The sequence below is a fragment of the Chlorocebus sabaeus genome, chromosome 13 (assembly GCF_047675955.1).
Source record: "Chlorocebus sabaeus isolate Y175 chromosome 13, mChlSab1.0.hap1, whole genome shotgun sequence".
In the NCBI taxonomy this organism is placed as follows: Eukaryota; Metazoa; Chordata; class Mammalia; order Primates; family Cercopithecidae; genus Chlorocebus; species Chlorocebus sabaeus.
The window spans coordinates 69,509,879-69,528,993 of record NC_132916.1 but is presented as its reverse complement, the minus strand read 5'-3'; the positions used below and the strand labels follow the sequence as shown (position 1 = coordinate 69,528,993).

The 19,115-nt window shown below is 36.4% G+C and overlaps 1 protein-coding gene across 11 annotated transcripts in view; it reads right to left on the bottom strand.

Annotated features, from left to right (window-relative positions):
- The window catches only part of UTRN (utrophin), a 594,041-nt gene that overhangs the window by 17,344 nt on the left and 557,582 nt on the right, over positions 1-19,115 (bottom strand). For 10 of the 11 annotated variants that reach the window (XM_073022551.1, XM_073022550.1, XM_073022552.1 and 7 more), the window contains 4 exons: positions 16,013-16,149; positions 8,945-8,983; positions 8,655-8,720; positions 7,722-7,787 (listed from right to left, as the gene is read on the bottom strand). In XM_073022551.1, coding sequence (XP_072878652.1) covers positions 7,722-7,787; positions 8,655-8,720; positions 8,945-8,983; positions 16,013-16,149 — 308 coding nt within the window. The remainder of the gene's footprint in view (positions 1-7,721; positions 7,788-8,654; positions 8,721-8,944; positions 8,984-16,012; positions 16,150-19,115) is intronic. The other variant, XM_073022553.1, reaches the window with a different exon arrangement.

The following is a 19,115-nucleotide window of genomic DNA, read 5'->3' as shown; positions in this document are numbered from 1 at the left end:
TAAAGGAAGTAGAAATAATGATGGACAGGATAGTGGCTGGGACAAGTTTGTCTTAGAGCTCAGTGTCTTCATGACCTCCCTTTTAAAACTCTAGGAAAAAGTTCATCTAGCAGAGCATGTATATTATACGAGCCAACATTTCAGGCTTTTCTTTCATCTAAAAGCTCTATCGCACAAACTTCAGAAGGGATATCTTAGCATAAAAAACAAAAATAAGGAACAACATTTAGTGTAAAAGATACTGTAGACAAAATCAATTACTCCATGCCTAAAGAGTTGATTAAAAGACTACTGAATTAAGAATCATCTGACTTCACTGTCTTCAGAATTTAGTTGAAAGTAATTTTGAAATGATTTGTAACCCATATGATGGGGTTTATAATCCTTATGTTCTTTTATTTAAATAGCTCAGCACAAATCATAATTGTAGATATTTATAACATCTCTACAGATACTTTACATTATTAGCAGGTCATTTTTAGGGTTGATCACTCTGCATTAGAACAAGAAACTACATTTAATACATGAAGGTTGTCCCACTTATCTAACTAATTATCTAATGAACTAGACATAGCAGTAACGTGGTTGAATTAGTAATTGACATAAGTGAACGTCTAACAAAGTTGATATATTTATGGCAAGAAAATGCTTTCTAGCAGACTCGGAATTTCTTTTTTTTTTTTTTTTTTAATTATTTATTTATTTATTTATTTATTTATTTTTTAAATTTATTTATTATTATTAAACTTTAAGTTGTAGGGTACATGTGCACAACGTGCAGGTTTGCTACATATGTATACTTGTGCCATGTTGGTGTGCTGCACCCATCAACTCGTCATTTACATCAGGTATAACTCCCAATGCAATCCCTCCCCCCTCCCCCCTCCCCATGATAGGCCCCGGTGTGTGATGTTCCCCTTCCCGAGTCCAAGTGATCTCATTGTTCAGTTCCCGCCTATGAGTGAGAACATGCGGTGTTTGGTTTTCTGTTCTTCTGATAGTTTGCTAAGAATGATGGTTTCCAGCTGCATCCATGTCCCTACAAAGGACACAAACTCATCCTTTTTTATGGCTGCATAGTATTCCATGGTGTATATGTGCCACATTTTCTTAATCCAATCTGTCACTGATGGACATTTGGGTTGATTCCAAGTCTTTGCTATTGTGAATAGTGCTGCAATAAACATACGTGTGCATGTGTCTTTATAGCAGCATAATTTATAATCCTTTGGGTATATACCCAGTAATGGGATGGCTGGGTCATATGGTACATCTAGTTCTAGATCCTTGAGGAATCGCCATACAGTTTTCCATAATGGTTGAACTAGTTTACAATCCCACCAACAGTGTAAAAGTGTTCCTATTTCTCCACATCCTCTCTAGCACCTGTTGTTTCCTGACTTTTTAATGATCGCCATTCTAACTGGTGTGAGATGGTATCTCATTGTGGTTTTGATTTGCATTTCTCTGATGGCCAGTGATGATGAGCATTTTTTCATGTGTCTGTTGGCTGTATGAATGGCAGACTCGGAATTTCTTGTCTTCTTTTAACAAGAGAGATCCAGTGAGATCTTATAAATGTGCAAATACCAGATCTCTTGGCTAATGCTACCAGGGCAGATGGCACCTGGTCTGTTTTGATGGCTTTTGGTAAACAAGTCCTGGAATCCATGGCTTTACAGAATAGGGCAGCAGGAAAACCTCATGTCAGTTACGTAGGTATCAGAATATCAAATGGAGCTACCTCATGACTGAAGCAGCCCCTTCCTGTGTAAGCCATGGGGGTTGCAAACGTCCCTTAGAGACTTCTTCTGTTACTCTGGAGTCAGACAGCATCCCAATGCAGCCAGAAAGAACCTGGTGTGGTGCTAGCATTCCCGGGCCTCTCTCATCTTCACCAGAGCCTTGAGATTACCTGTGCCCTTGAGCTGATGAGTAACACCTGATGCTGGGGAAGACCTCTGGTACTCGTAATTCTGATTTGAAAATTCATCTCGGTGTTACTGCAGTTTACTCTAACAAAGAAGGACTTGAAATTGTATCAGAAAGTTGGTGAATTCCTAGAAAAGATTTGTCCTAAGCATTGAGATCAGAGAGATAGATGAAGCAAATGAGAAAATTGAATATTTTGGTATTATGTTTGCCAAACAGCCAGAGCAAAAGTTCAGATGTGTCACTTGTTGATTTATTTTGCTTTCTTCATCAATAAACCCCCTCTCTTTTTCCCTCCCTCTAAGAATATGTAAATATAGATATAGATATAGATGTATGTGAGTACATATGTATTTAAATAAAGGTCATATACTTTGGTTAAGACCACAATATAATAAGAAGTACCTAACCTGACCTTCTTGCTTTTATCAAATAAATTTTAAAAGAGGATGGGGTGGGACCCTTACAGCACAATTAGAAGCTGGCAATAAGGAACACCAGTGGGTTAAGGATTGAAGTAAGCTGCGGCATCATCCTTTGATTCTCTTTCCTGGGAAAACGCAGCGTCCCTGGAAAACGAATGAAGGAATCTCTAGAAGAACCCCATGCTTGTTCCTGGGTTTAGAAGGATGAGAAGAAGAGGGTATGGGTACTGCACCACTGCAGAGAGCAGCATTTGAAAGCAATCCAAAAGTTCTTCAGTTGCTCATGTATCTAAATCAAACGGAAATCTGGCAGGGAGATATGGGTCTGTGTATGTGTATATTTTCCTCATAGGAAGTAAATGGCCAACACCCTAAACCTAGCTGTGTTATTCGGGGCAGAAGCAAGCTGTGAGACTAATGGCTCAACACCACTGGGACACCAATGAGCTGCAGTGAATTATATAACGCAAAGTCAGTGATGCCTGGAGGCACCTCACCGAGTTCATGTGAAGAGAGAGGTGATAAAAGATGACAAAAGAACAGCTCTAACATATGGATAGGACAAATGGACAAAGCGTAAAGATATAGTAGATATAAAATAAAACAGCAAAATAAGAGTTCAGTAGAACATCTTGTAAATATTTCTCAGTTCTCAGGATGAAAATTATCTGAGTATAGAAACTAAAAAGACAGAGTACCCCAAAATAATAATGACAAAAGAAGCACCTTAACATGTATCCCTGGAAAATGTCTGTATTTTAAAGACAAAGTATCACAAGCAATCTGCCAGAAATCAAAATAAAACAGTAAATCATGTTCAAAGGTGGAAAAAGGTTTAGCCTCCTATTTTCCTTAATATTAAATGTCCAAAGACAATGGAGCAATATCTACGGTCCTAACCTACCCACTCATATGACCCGGCAGGTCATTCATGTGTACAGGCAAAGCACTTTGTATACACGGTAAATGAAAGAAAGAATGAGCAAGGATAATTCAAAATGGAACTAAAGTAGATGGTAATCTCAGGCATTACGATAAAAAAGAGGTAAACTAATTCTAATATTAGGTTAAAAAAAAAAAAAAAAATTAGTTGGCTGCGCACAGTGGCTCACGCCTGTAATCCCAGCACTTTGAGAGGCCGAGGTGGGCAGATCACTTGAGGTCAGGAGTTCCAGACCAGCCTGACCAACATGGTGAAACCCCATCTCTACTAAAAATACAAAAATTAGCTGGGCTTGGTGGCGGGCGCCTATAATCCCAGCTACTCGGGAGGCTAAGGCAGGAGAATCTCTTCAACCAGGGAGGCTGAGGTTGCAGTAAGCTGAGATTGCGCCACTGTACTCCAGCCTGGGCAACAGAGTGAGACTCCGTCTCAAAAACAAAAACAAAACAAAACAAACAAACAAAAAATTAGTTCTATGATATCTATCAATAACATACCTAAAAGAAAATAATAACAATGGAAAGAAAACATTTAAAATAAGAACTAATATAAGGACTAAAATAAGAACTAATATAAGAATTAAAAGAAAACTTGGGTCCCCTAAGCTACCTGGCTGATCTTGTGGCCATGATTTGACCACAGATCCTGGCATAGAGTTCCTCCAAGATCACAAGCCACCATTATGCCCTCAGAACATTTACTACAGCACCTGACCTCATGGATTAACTTCAGTGCTTACTATTAATATCAAGTAAATTTTTTTTTTAAAGATTTGGAGACTGACTATCCATAGTGAAACCAGCCAAAATTAGATTTGAGATGTATTTTTGTTGTCTACATTCATATAGATTCACTTCTTTGGGGAAGGTGATAAAATTTAACGTATTATTATAATTATCATCCCCACTATCTTTGCATTCTTTTGTTATGGTATCTGGAAGAGAGTTAAGGCAGTTTTCACAAAAATAAGAATTTAACAATCATTTATATAAAACATACAATTTTAGTCTTGTTTTTCACAGATTATTAGGTCTAAAAGTTGAATATAAAAATAGACACATTCTAGTTCTTAATTACATATAGTAAAAACCAAGAACAAACTCTTTAAATGCAGATAGAACATGAGGTACCAGATCAGGGATATTAAACATCAATCGTATGTCTTGTGCTAAAATAGAAAATGTTGCAAAAATAATAGGTTTGCACCAATGAAATACCATTAGATAGAATATAATTATACTACAGTTAAATCACACATAGTACACACGATCTAGATTACAAAATTAGTACATATCAGATGACAAAAACCCGTGATTCATTCAATGAGCTTTTGAAAGTAGACAAGACATAAACAAAAATAATAATTTTCTTTCTTTTAAGGATTGTTCTGTTCTAGGTTTCTGATCTGCAAACTGCAATGCCTGTGTAAACCACAGCCCACCTCCCCATTCTATCTTTCCAGTGTCACCCAAAGGCAGATGGCAGATGGCAGATGGCAGATGAAGCAAGACATCCTGATAGTTATGGCCCAAGGAATTGTCATCCTTGAGTTCCCGCTTCTGAGATTCCCCAGAACCGTCATGAGTCCTATCCTGTCCTGAGATGTCATTGCTCAATTTTTCCTTCAAAAATATGTAGTATTCTTAACATCAATTTCCTTTTAAATTGTCCAGAGTCAATCGAACATACTCATATATATCTAATTGTAATAGATATATGGGTGATCATGGACATGCCATATATCTAATTGTAATAGATATATGAGTGATCATGGACTGTCATTTATCTTTCTAGATGTCATATTCCTTGTTTATAAAATAGGACTCACAATAATGCCCATCCAAGGGTTCATAGGAGATTATTTGTCTCCTCACATCATCTAGCACCTTGAGGTCACCTGCATTCCCCATTTTCAAAGTCAACACTGCAGCACCTGGGGATCTCTCTCTGACCTCCGCCTCCATTGCCACGTCTCCTTCTCTGACTCTGGCTCTCCTCCTACCCTTTATGAGGACCCTCAGGATTACATTGGGGCCACCTGGATTATCCAGGATAATTTCCCTATTTCAAGGTCCTTAATTAAAAACCTGTGGCAAGGTCCCTTTTGCCATGTAAAGTAATATATTCATAGGCTTCAAGGTTAGGATGTGGACATCTTTGGGGGGGCCATCATTCTGTTTACCACAAATGTCCTCATCATGTTCTTCTGATAGGACTTCTTATCTATTTCCTTTTTAGCCTATAAGATTCATGGAGACACTATCTGTATCTACAGACCTATTGCAGTATTGGGTGCATGGCGGTCATGAGTTGGTAAATGTTTAACAGGTTCTCCAAGAGAAAAAGGCCTTAATTTGTGGCATTTGCAACTTCTGTGATTTAAATACTTTTATCATGGCCAAATTCAAGTTCATGACTTCACTGAATGTGGAACTGGGAAAATATACATATTTGCACACCACCTGATAGAGATAATGAATCAGGAGTATTCAATCTTTTGGCTTCCATGGACCACATTGGAAGAGGAAGAATTGTCTTGGGCCACATATTATATACACTAACACTAATGACAGCCGATAAGCTAAAAACAAAAAACAAAAAGCAAATCACAAAACAATCTTATAATGTTTTCAGACAGTTTACAAATTTGTGTTGGGCTGCATTCAAAGCCGTCCTGGGCCACATGTGGCCAGTGGGTTGCGGGATGGACAAGTTTTTAATAAATAATCCCAAGGGCATAGATATTAGTGAAATGAAGTAAAATCATTAGGGTGTGCTGAGTTTTGAGAGTTACTTTTGTTTTTGTTTTAATCTAATTTATGTAATTATAACTATATATATATGTACATAAATTATTTTTCAAAAGGCTCTGTTTAACAAACAGCTTACAAACATCCTGAAAATGTAACAATCAGCTCTCACGATTGGCTCCAGCATACCATTACATGGTAGGTATATATTAATAACAACTATGTGTTGGATGGGTGAATGAGTTAATATATCTAATGACAGTATATTAAAATGTATTTGACTGTTAATCTTCTGACTTTTTTTCTTTTCTTTTTTAAAAAAGCTAATCTTTTCTGAAACAGTGCTAAATTTAAAAATAGTATTTGAGCATTACCTTTACTGTGTTCACAGGGCGTGACAAAACATTTTAAAGAAGTAAGATTTTGTTCTGAATTATTATCTTTTATTTCCTTTAATGCTTTGGCTATGGTCAGCCTTGAGGAAATTTGTTGATTTAGGAGAGATTCAAGACACTTAACTACTTTACATGAAATGTACACTAGTAGGTTAAATATGAAACAAACATTATGAATACACTATTATTTTGATTTGGGAATTGTTCCACACTCAAGTACATGAATGATAATGTATAAATCTCTACCACATTACAGTCAAGTATTAAGATGCGATCTTTGAAATTTGAAATTGAAAAACCTCCTGATAACTTTTATTTATATGCATAATAATAAATAAAACAATGTTTAGAAAATATGGAAAGAGAGCATTCTATATTTGAGCACTTAAAGTATTTTAACCTAGCACTCTCCATAGTTTTTTTTTAGTGAAAACACCCAACTACTATGTTTGACAACTTTTCTATTTTAAACCTTCCCATCAGATCCAAACCACAATAAAGCTTTGTAAGTCACGTAAGCTTGACAGTATTAAGTCTTTTAGATATTATTCAGAATTAAAAATGTGAATTCCAGGGCACACACAAAAAATGAGAAGTTCCAAAGTAAGATGACACACAATAGTAGGATAATCAGTGATAAAATATTTGCTGAGAAAGTTCCACAACCAAGTGGAATATACACATATGGGGAAATCAGAAATAAAATAATTGGCTAGAAAGTTTTTTAGTATATAATACCTTTTTAGTATTCTAAAGTCAATGAGGCTTTTCTTAGTTGCTAATAAAATAAAACATTGGCAAAGGAGTTAACAGTTTTCAATGAAGGGTAGGAGTATATATCTAAGCACGTGTGGGTCAGAGTTGCTAAATGCAGATATTATGGAAAAAAAATGTTAGCTAGTGGAAGGAAGAGGATTTCACAGAAAGGGCAATCATTCTGTCAAATTACCTTTGCTAAATTCATAAGAAATATAAGACAAATGGAATGAATATATACACCTGTCATTCTAAATAAAACAATCTGATTTTCCTGGGGTATATGAGTTGACAAATGTAAGATTTTTTTCATTAACTTATATGAAACAAAGTAAATAAACATATTGAGTTTACACTACCATGGCTTGAAAGCATAAAATCTATGCAGAAATTGTTGGAACCACACTTAATAATTTTGACTGGGGTCAAGATTCAGAGCCATGTCAGTGAAGATTGTTTCTGATAGCCATAGTACAAGAACTAGCCTTCCCAGGAAGCACTGATTTCATGATTTACTTACACACTTCCTGTGGTGGAGCTGCTATCAGTGAGAAAAGACCCATTAGTCCTTTCCATCTGTGCCAGTCTGAAAAATAAAAATAAGGAGATTAGACAACGTTGCCATATAGGACACGGTCAATTGGATGTACATCCTTAATCATTTTTAAATTGTCAAAATTCTGACAAAACATAGAAAGATCCAAATCTCCTAACACAATTGTAAAACTAAAACATTTCATGTTGAGCTACCTTTCTAACCTCAACTTTGTCTCTCCACTTTCTCACCTATTTCCCTTTCCCCCATCTGCAGTTCAGTAAACAAACCATGCTCTTTCCCAGCTCAATGCTTTTCAGTATATTATTCCATCAGCCCAAGACTTTCCCCTAGAAATTCTAGTTGGTCTAGACCCAGTTCAACTGTTACCAATTTTATGATGCTTGAATTAACCTTTCTAGGCATAGCTAGTTACTAGAACCACAGATACCTAGTATATACCACTTTTCTCAAAGTTTGTGCACACCATCAAGACCAGCCTACATATTATATTATTTAGAGACTCTAAAATAAACCGCATCCTAAAGCATTACCATAAATTTAATTATATATTATAATTCATACGTGAAGCATCTCCTGAGAATACCTGCAATCCCACTTTCATTCACTGAAACTAGGTTACAGTATCTAAATCCTGTTTGTACAGTGTTTGGATTCTCATTAGCTGGAGAATCACACCCTATTTAGGTTTACTTTTCATAGAATACATAGCAGGTGTTTGGTGAAGTACAAATTGCATCATGAAAATACAAGAGCCCAAATTCCAAATATACTGGAATCATAACTCCTGCAAAACTGCATTCCTTAAATCAAGGTATACTAATGATATTAGATTAATTAGAAATAGATACATTCTGGGTGGCAGTGCATTGGAGGGCTCTGATCATAGTTTCTTACCGTGTAGCATATTGTTCTATTCTTGAATGGGTATCATCATGAAACAGTTGAGGAGACTGTGAGGGGCTTTAAAGGAAAAAAACAAAGCAACAATTTTATGCCCAAGTATTGATAGATGTTATGATTAGAAATGTTAGGTTACTTAAGTAATGAATTTGCCATGCAAACAAACCACTAGGATTGTTACCCAGAACACAGAAGTATTATTTTAGACCAAGAGTTGAGTAAGACCCCCATGCTAATACCACTGATCAGAACACCTCTCCTGCACATGGGCTCTGAATACTCACTCATAGTGCTCTGGCCACATACTGATGAGTGTGATAGGACTGCAAAGAGGGGAGAGGGAGACAAAAGTCACAGAACAAACACTTTAGAGCAATTTAAGACAAAAGCACTGGGGGTGTGGGGAGATTCTCAATTATCTTCCGCTCATATATGTGGTTGCCCTGAGAGCCACCATGGGGAAATCAAAAGTAACAGAAGTAACAGTGTATTCTAGAGGAGTCACTGTGTATTCAAGAGTCTGCAGGGGCCTTTTCACAGATATTACAGGATATTTGTTACAGGATAGCAAATACATCTTTAAACAGTCATACTGGGGAAAAAACCAGAATGCTCGAAAATAACTCAAAATTATAGAATAATTGTAAAGATAATATTCTATATTATACCAAGGGGGGGATGCAATCATATTTTTGTTTTTCCTAGAGAAGAAACTTGGTTAGAAAGATGAAGTTAAAAATGAAACACTACATTATATGTTGATGGCAGAGGTACAATAAAATTAGATTTTTCTGTTCTTCATCTAATTTTAAATGTAAACATTCAAACCCAGATGTACCCAAAGTACCTCAACTCACAGATCCCTTGAACAAACAGGCAACCTAGATACCACCCCTAGATCCCACCAAAAATGTCACATCATAAATAACACTGAAGGCAACTTCCTGAGATCATGATACATTTTCTTCAAAAAAATGTTTTTTAGAAGTTTATACTATGAATTGATACAAGAAAATTTGTTCTGCTTGACTCAGGGGCTTGTGTCTGGAGCCAGATCATTCGGTGTCACTCTTAATGCTGGGGATGTCGCATACTGCCTAGGAATTCCCAAGTCTCCATGAAATACTTTCGAAAACAAGTGATCCTAATCAAAAGCTAGTTCCAACCCTAGCGTTCTGAGGAGGAAGGAGAGTAAATGAATGCAGAAAATGTAAAGTACAATGGAAATTATCTATTTAATTAAATAAAGTCTGCAAAAGCTAATAGTGATTGAAACAAAATTATTCCAAAACTTCTTGATTCTCCTATTTCCATTATACACACCTACTTAGGAAAAGTAAGTAGGTGTGTATAATGCCTACTTTTCTCTTCATCTCCTATAGTGAAGTGCAGGTTGATGTCTGCACAGCAAAGACTTTTGAACGTTATCTTATTGGGATGAAAAACTAAGACTCTTGAGATCTATTTTCAGAACCAGGCATTTATCCACACGATTTGCCAGAATATCTATACTGTCAGTAAACTTAATTTATAGATGTGCAAAATAGATACAATAACAATAAAACAACACAGTATTAGTCAATACTGCTTCCACGTCACTGCTCTTCATTAACCCTGAAATATGTTAAATGTCAGGTGAATGATAGCTATATACTTTCTAAAAACAGTAACTGCTAAAGAGATTATTTCTAAAATTCAAATGTAGCAAAACATATGCCATGAACTTCAAATAGAAGAAAAGTGTATATATTTTTCATCTTAATCAACCTTGGAAAAGCTCTGTCAAATTATTTGACTGGTTCTTGTGAACTTAATCCAGTTAGCACAAAAGTGATCCATGACCTAAGATGAGAACAGCCAGGGTAGAGAGCCGAACTAAAGGGTTTCTCAAGTTTTGTTATATAGTTGAAAATTTTCTAAAAAAAGAAATAAAGATTAAAAAAAACCCTTGGGCTTCATTGACTTCAGAGAATTTTGATTTGTAGAAAAAAAGATTAAATGATAAGCTTTTTCATTTGATTTTGAAAGGGGAAAATAAGAAACTGCATAGATAGAACCTATCATTAAAAGGGCTTGGAAATAAGACCAATGTGTGTGTTAGCCCAGGCTTCAGAATGCAGCCTATCTCTGCTCTCCAGCATGGGGGCAGAACAGGTGATTTTTGTCAGTCACACACTGATATTCCAGAAATCAGACTCTACTACAAATATTTAGATATTATATGAAATGTAACGCAGGCCAGGCTTGGTGGCTTGTGCCTGTAATCCTAGCACTTTGGGAAGCTGAGGCAAGAGGATCACTTAGTATCATGTAAAATGCAACCCAGGTCAGGCTCGGTGGCTTATACCTATAATCTCAGCACTTTGGGAGGCTGAGGTGGGAGGATCGCTTGAGCCCAGGTGTCTGAGGCCAGCCTTGGTAACATAATGAGACCTCATCTCCACAAAAAATAAACACATTAGCTGTGCGTGGTGTCATGATGCCTATAGTCCCAGCTTCTCGGGAGGATGAAAATGTTATCCAGAAGTTTAATCTACAAACTGATACAAGAAAACTTGTTCTGCTTGACTCACAGTCTTGTGTCTGGAGACAGATCATTCAGTGTCAACCTTAATGCTGGGGGGACACCCCCACAACTTCACACACTGCCTAGGAATTCCCAATCTTAATGCTGGGGGGACACCCCCACACCTTCACACACTGCCTAGGAATTTCCAGGGAGGAACGCTTGAGCCTGGGAGGTCGAGGCTGCAATGAGATAGTAAGTTGTGATTGTGCCACTGGGAAGCAAAACTGAACCCCGTTTCAAACAAAACAAAACAAACAAACAAACAAACAAAAATATATATATATACACACACACACTATTATATTAATATATATACACACATATATACATTTGTGTATATATATAAACATATGTGTATGTACGTGTGTGTGTGTGTCTATATACATATATAATAGTTTTATATATAAAACCCAGACTTTGAAGAACTTAGTGACCCTTTTAGTGCCTTAAATTGTCAGTAGACTCTTCCTTGTTCTTTGTCTTCTGTCTTCTTCAATCCATTTGCCCCAGAGCAGGGTAAGTGGGATCCCTGCTGCTTTTACTTAAAGACCCCAGTGACTCCCCATTGCTCTTAGAATAAACTCCAAACACCTTGGCATGGCTTAGAAGGCTCTTCATTATATAGTTCCATTTTCTCTCTCCACTGCCATTTCTTGCCACTGTTGCTAGTCTTCCACCCCCGTTTCTGAAATTATCTTGCCTCCGAGCTTTTGAAAATGCTTCCTTAGACCAGAAACTCTCCCTCTCCACCTCCCACACCAAACACACAACCCTTAGCACTATTAATCTTTCAGGTCTCAACTTAGCTGTCATACTTCCTCCCAGTCGGGTGTTAACTACAACCATAGTGAAACTTGCATTGTATTTGGTTCTTGCTATAGCAAAGGCTTAAAAAAAAAAATCTTTAAACTCATTTACTCCCCTTTAACCAATACCAGGGAGAGGTGTCTATTTTACTTTTTTTAATCTTTAGGGAAATCAATCTATCTCTTTAGCCAATAATAATTCTCACAACTCTTGAATTACTTTTGTTACTATTTTAGTTTGTTCCTCAGGTTTATTTTCAATGGAGTATTCTTTAATCAAACTCTACTCATTTATTGATTTATTTTCTGAAAAATTTTGCATAATTATAAAATTAATTGAATAAACCTTAGCATGGATTTGTTTACGCCCTTTTAGTAATAACTCATTTTCCCCATAAATCCCCTCCTCCATGCATGCATGGGCAATTACTGGGCAGAGGATAAAACGTTATATTTTGCAAGGATGAAAAAGAAAGAAGTGAAAGAAAATTCTAATTAGCTTCATAAATAACTTTAACACATTTGCCACTTTGCTGGTTTTTCTCCAATGTTCTCCTCCCACAAATAGGAGAATAAACAAAATCAAACTTTTTAATTACCCACTCACATAAATTGTGACACCAGAAGATTAAGCGGTCCTGTACTAGAAAGGGCTCAGCCGAAAAGTGAACTATATCAAATCCCGAGAGCTCGGTCTAAGATTAAAAAAAGAAAACCTGCCCAGTAGTTCATAAATCTTTCCAATAAGGATCTTGGGGCATCTGATGCAAGCTCACACTCCTTCCTTTTTCCTCTTGTTTCCTCTCACTAAAAATGCTTTCCTCTCACTAAAAATTTATATTCATTTTCAATTGAATGAATTGAGGTGAGTCATTTTCAGAATTATACCCCAAAATCACAGTACAAAATTATTTGGCATGCTTTTCTGTTAATTTTTACCTAATAGAGTCACTCAGAATAGGATGACTGATGCCAGTGATTATTTTGACATTGAAAGGCAAATTAAAAATGTTTTAAAGGAGTATAAAATACACATCTATCTGCATGATTCCTGTGAAGGGTGTAGGTGTTTGGGATGCAAAATGCCAACGGTTTAGCAAAAGATTAAAAGGCACATCACTTAGTTCAAACCTATCAAATTATCCCATAAATTAAAGCACCAAGTAATAATTTTGTGCCTCAGAATTATCCATTCCAAAGGTTAATTGGATGGGAGACAAAAAAGGTACAATTTTGTCTTTATCCTAAGGCGTCAGCACAGTTAAAACATACATTAGATACTAAGACAAATAAGAATCTTCACACAGGCTTTTGAAGGAAAGGATAAAAGCATACCCACAAATCAAAAAGAGGACCAAAAGTCTACTGTTCCTGAATGTATTCGAATAGCTCTCTTTAAACTGAAATTGCTTTATTAAAATCTTTTCTAGGGGCCGGGCGTGGTGGCTCACGCCTGTAATCCCAGCACTTTGGGAGGCCAAGACCGGTGGATCACGAGGTCAGGAAATCGAGACCATCTTGGCTAACACGGTGAAACTCCCTCTCTGTTAAAAAACCAAAAAATTAGCCGGGCCTGGTGGTGGGTGCCTGTAGTTCCAGCTTCTCGGGAGGCTAAGGCAGGAGAATGGCGTGAACCCGGGAGGCGGAGCTTGCAGTGAGCCGAGATTGCGCCACTGCACTCCAGCCTGGGCGACAAAGCGAGACTCTGTCTCAAAAAAAAAAAAAAAAAAAAAAACAACTTTTCTAAATTATACTATGCAAAGGAATGTTTAGAAAGACATAGATCTTAATTGTACACAGTTTGATATCAAGTGGAAAGAATATATCTTAAGTGTACATAGTTTGTTACCAAGCAGAGTAATCATAAAGTTGAAATTTTTTCTTACATTCTGTATGTGTATGTGTTATACATGGACCTATCTAAATATGCATTTGCATTGTATTTCTTTCTGTATACACACACATGACATTACCTATAGAGGAAAAAAGGTATCTCCTATGCTTTGGCTGTGGTCTTTCTTCCATTTCTTTTTTTTTTTTTCTTTTTTTTTTTTTTTTTTGAGACGGAGTCTCGCTCTGTCGCCCAGGCTGGAGTGCAGTGGCGCAATCTCAGCTCACTGCAAGCTCCGCCTCCCGGGTTCACGCCATTTTCCTGCCTCAGCCTCCCGAGTAGCTGGGACTACAGGCGCCCGCCACTGCGCCCAGCTAATTTTTTCTATTTTTAGTAGAGACGGGGTTTCACCATGGTCTCGATCTCCTGACCTTGTGATCCGCCCGCCTCGGCCTCCCAAAGTGCTGGGATTACAAGCGTGAGCCACCGCGCCCGGCTTTCTTCCATTTCTTAGCCATTCCACAAATAAAAGAGATAAACCGGCACATAAGTTTACCAAAGTTTGAGGTCTACAGGGATTTTTTAAAAATCGATTTTGGTCTGCAGACCAAATAAAGTATTCTTCTATTTTGACATGTTTGAGACATTGACTATTACAATGCACTAAAATATTACTATTCCCTGATTTTCTCTCATGTACAAAATAAAATGAACTATGAATTTGAAGGTTAAAGTTTCATTTCACAAAAATTACACTTTACATTTTGTATACTTCTTACTACAATTTTCTCTATTTTTTGTAAAGTAGAAAACTTCACACTTTTGAGTTTCTCTTCTCTAGTCATCTGAGACCCTGTCTTTCTCTGACTGGAGCTTCATTATGCTGTACAACTAGGCAATCTGTTGATGATTAGTAATAAAAGCTCATTTTCCCCAAGATTCAACCACAAGAAAATGGCCTTAGCAGGAATATTTATGCTGACGTATGAAAAAGCAATTCAAAGATTTAAAATCTATTTTGATCCTAACACATAATTGTTTAGTGCCTTAAAAATACTTCTTTGCATTTTTTTCTGGGTTATTGAAAAACGTTTTTTTCTTTTCATTTCAGGCCATAAATTCTTATTCCCTTTGCTTTATAATCCCATAGTAATTTCACCATCTTGAAGCTTTCATCTATGCTAACCAACTCAAATTACACACTTTGAAGACATTTTTTCTATTTTATGTAATATATGAAGCTATCTCAGTTTGCTGTCTTCATTTTCAATAAAAAATAGATTAGAAACATAATGTGGTATTTTAAAATTTTAGCATAAATATCTGAATCAACAGATTATTATTAATAAATTTATATTAAAGACATGCAAAAAGAGTATAAAACATACTATGAAAAATAGTAAAATACCCACCATAAGGGAAAAAAAGGAAAATAAATAAAAGAATGAAAGACTATATAATGCCACAATTTAAGTATTTTTAAAAGGAGATAACCAACAAAAAAGATGACACCACTGTGTATTAAGTTTGACAAATTAATATATATTTTTAAAGCTTAAGGACACATGCAAGGTTAAAATTGAAATTTTTTTCTATTTTATGTAATATATGAAGCTATCTCAGTTTGCTGTCTTCATTTTCAATAAAAAATAGATTAGAAACATAATGTGATATTTTAGAATTTCAGCATAAATATCTGAATCAACAGATTAAGTATTATTAATAAATTGATATTAAAGAGATGCAAAAGGAGTATAAAACATACTACGAGAAATAGTAAAACACACCCCATAAGGGGAAAAAAAGGAAAATAAAAGAATGAAAGACTACATAATGCCACAATTTAGGTATTTTTTAAAAAGAAAAAGAGATGACCAACAAAAGAGATGACCAGTGTGTATTAAAGTTGACATATTAATACATGTTTTTAAAGGTTAAGGACATGTGCAAGGTTAAAATTGGAATTTTGGCTGTGACACTGTCAAAAATGAATAGTAAAAATTCATGTTGTGAAGACTGATTCCACGTTTAATCTACTTCCTCTAAAATGCAATTGGTATTAAACAATTTCTCATGTTATTAACATGAAAAAGACAACATCTTATATAAATGTTAACACTAGATTTAATATTAAAATCAAACTCACGTCTCTAAGTTGTCACCTTCAAGAACTGTCTGGACAGGCAGGTAACCAAGTCGAGGGTGTTTGGCAAAGTACTTCTTTGACCTGAACTTGTTCTTAAGCACCTTTGTGAAGTCTCGTACATCTTCCCCAGACGTTGTCTATAAGGTTGAAAACAATTACACTTCTCTCAGTAAAATGGAAGGCAATAGCTATCTATAAAAAAATCTGAGCAGATGTAAATTGATGCAATTAAATGTCAACAGTTTTGGTAGTTTTATGCATTTTTGAAATAAAGCACAGTCTCATGAAAACACTTGGCAATAAGAACTCATCACTAAATATATACAGTGATAAGTTTATAATTTTTCATTCTCTGTTGAAAATAAACCATAACTAGTTCATTTCCCTAATATTTTAAAACTTGGGCCAAAAAGTAAAATTAGTTTTGGAAATTTTTCCAAACTACTGGCTGGTGCTTATCACTAAAAAATTTTAAATTTGCTATTACTTTAGTGATGACAGAGTATTGTGGCTATTATATGGTTTTAACTAAGCTGAGTTAATGGAAATTAGCCATATAGCTCATGCTGGCTACACGCAAGCCAGCATATATTCTAGTGGGGAAAAAGAAAAGACAATAAACAAGCAAGAAAGAGCAAGGCCACATTGGTGCTCCGTTTGGGAAGGAATACTGTCGATTTCTTTGTCCTTTCGTAACTAGGTAGACATATAATTATTTTACCTGAACTATATTTTTAATAGTGGTATAAAATGTTACTGTTCCTTTAGGTATTTCTAAATGATTAGTTTGATAATCATTTAGGGTGATATGGACTAACACTACCCCAACCCCACCTACCCCATCATCCTATCCCATGAACTATTGTTCTCCAAGCCCCAGTTTTCTACTGTACATCACAATTCTAGTTTCTCTTTGCAATACAGATATCAACTGTGATCCTTCTGAAGATGTGTTTAAAATGTTTACGTTATCTGCATAGAACTTAAGCCCATGATCCTCTGGTTCCAACTTGACTGCTCAACCTACCACTCATTATACCTCATTACCTCCTCTTAGAGACAGAAAGAGAGAGGGAGGAGGAGGAGGTGGAGGAGGGGGAGGAGGAGGAGAAGGAGAAGGAGGAGGAGGAGGAGGAGGAGGAGGAGGAGGAGGAGGAGGAGGAGGAGGAGGAGAGAGAAACTTTCTTGTAATCACAGAAACTGAGTGACAAGTATATTTGCTTACCTGCTGCCTGCTCCCTGTCCCCGCCCTTCAGCTTTGCCTTCACAACATGCATGCCAAGGACTCACAGAAACTTGTTTTGTGGACAGAAACTTTTTTTATTTTTTTCAGAGTCTCGCCCTGTCACCCAAGCTGGAATGCAATGGCGTGATCTCAGTTCACTACAACCTCTGCCTCCCAAGTTCAGGAGATTCTCATGCCTCACCCTCCTGAGTAGCTGGGACTACAGGTGTGCACAACCACATCCAGTTAATTTTTGTATTTTTAGTAGACGGAGTTTCACCATGTTGGCCAGGCTGGTCTGGAACTCCTGATCTCAAGTGATTCACCTGCCTCAGATTCCCAAAGTGCTGGGATTACAGGTGTGAGCTACTACACCCAGGCAAAAATTAAAAAGCAAAACAAAGCAAAACAAACAATTTTTGAAAACAACTAAGTTCTGAGTCAACCCCTATATAGTTTTGCCACTTTCTATCCGTTCCCATTCTATCAAAACATGTCTGCTTCTAGTAAATAATTAAGGGAACTTTTGATTCTCTCGGCTTGCAAAGCAGAGATGAGGCATGATTAAGCTGCAGCTACTTATCATTTAAAATTCATCAGTTTTTACATTGACAAAACAAAAACCTGCAACAAGGTGCCAGCCCCATGCTATCACCAGGCCTTGCCATCAGATTCACAATGACCAATCTTTTCCTGAATAACTGAATATTAACTACATAATGATCTGCAGTTATATGGATATAGGCCTTCCCAAATGCAAAGCAAAAGTGCAGAAGAAAAAGCTATTCATGAAAAGAAAAATAATTCAAGGAAACCCTGTGGAGGAAAAAGGGTTGTTATAAGATCTGACCATTTGAGGGTATTCAGCTCTTACCAGGCAGAAAAGGAAAAACAAACAAACAAACAAACAACAACAACAAAAAACCGATTGTAGTTGGGAGCAAATAAGGAAACTTTTAGAGAAGGAGTATCTGGGTTTCAGAAAAAAGCCAAAAGGATATATCATCTACTATAAATGATTTTCACATCTTTTGCAATGGTTATCACAACTGCAGATAATTTAGTTTAAAGATATGCTTACCCTAAATGTTTTGGTAAGGAAGGAAAAAAAAAGAAGTTTCCATAATAGAAATATATAAAGAAGACCTGTGTGTAAGGATAAGTATGTATGACCCAATTTATTTCTTTGTCTGCTCTTAGTACACTGTTAATATAGAGAGAAATACTTAATGAGCAATGGACTCCAGCTTTTACTTGGGAGTAAACTCCATACCTAGCAATGCAAAAGTTTTGATCTCTTAGGCCAGTGGCTTTCAAGCCATATTCAGGTCTTCAACTCACAGCCCTGAGTGGAGTGAGTGGGTGGGAGAAAAGGCCAGCTGGGCAAGGCATCAGGCCCCTTACCCAGTGTACCTCAGAAAGGGTATGGTACAGTTTACACTTCAGCGGTTTTCAGTACCACTGATGGTTAAAAAAACCATCATCACTATCCAATTACAGACCATTTTCATCACCCCAAAGAGAAACTCTGTACCCATGACCCTTCTCCTCCCACAACTCGTGGCAAGCATTAATCTACTTTCTCTATGAATCTGCTTATTCTGGACATTTCATATAAACAAATTAATATAATACATGGTCTTTTATGACTTGCTTCTTTTACTTAGCATCAGTTCTTCTAGTTTATGTATATCTGAGTTCCAATATGAAATCTGGTTTGTGAAAAAATGACAAATTATTCAGAAGTGCAAGTTCAATTCCACAGCATACATTCTTTAGCTAAATATTTTCAAGACATGAAAGACCAAAGCAAAACCAACCAATAAACAAAAACAACCCCTCTCTATCCCATGCACAAAATAATCAACAACTACTTGC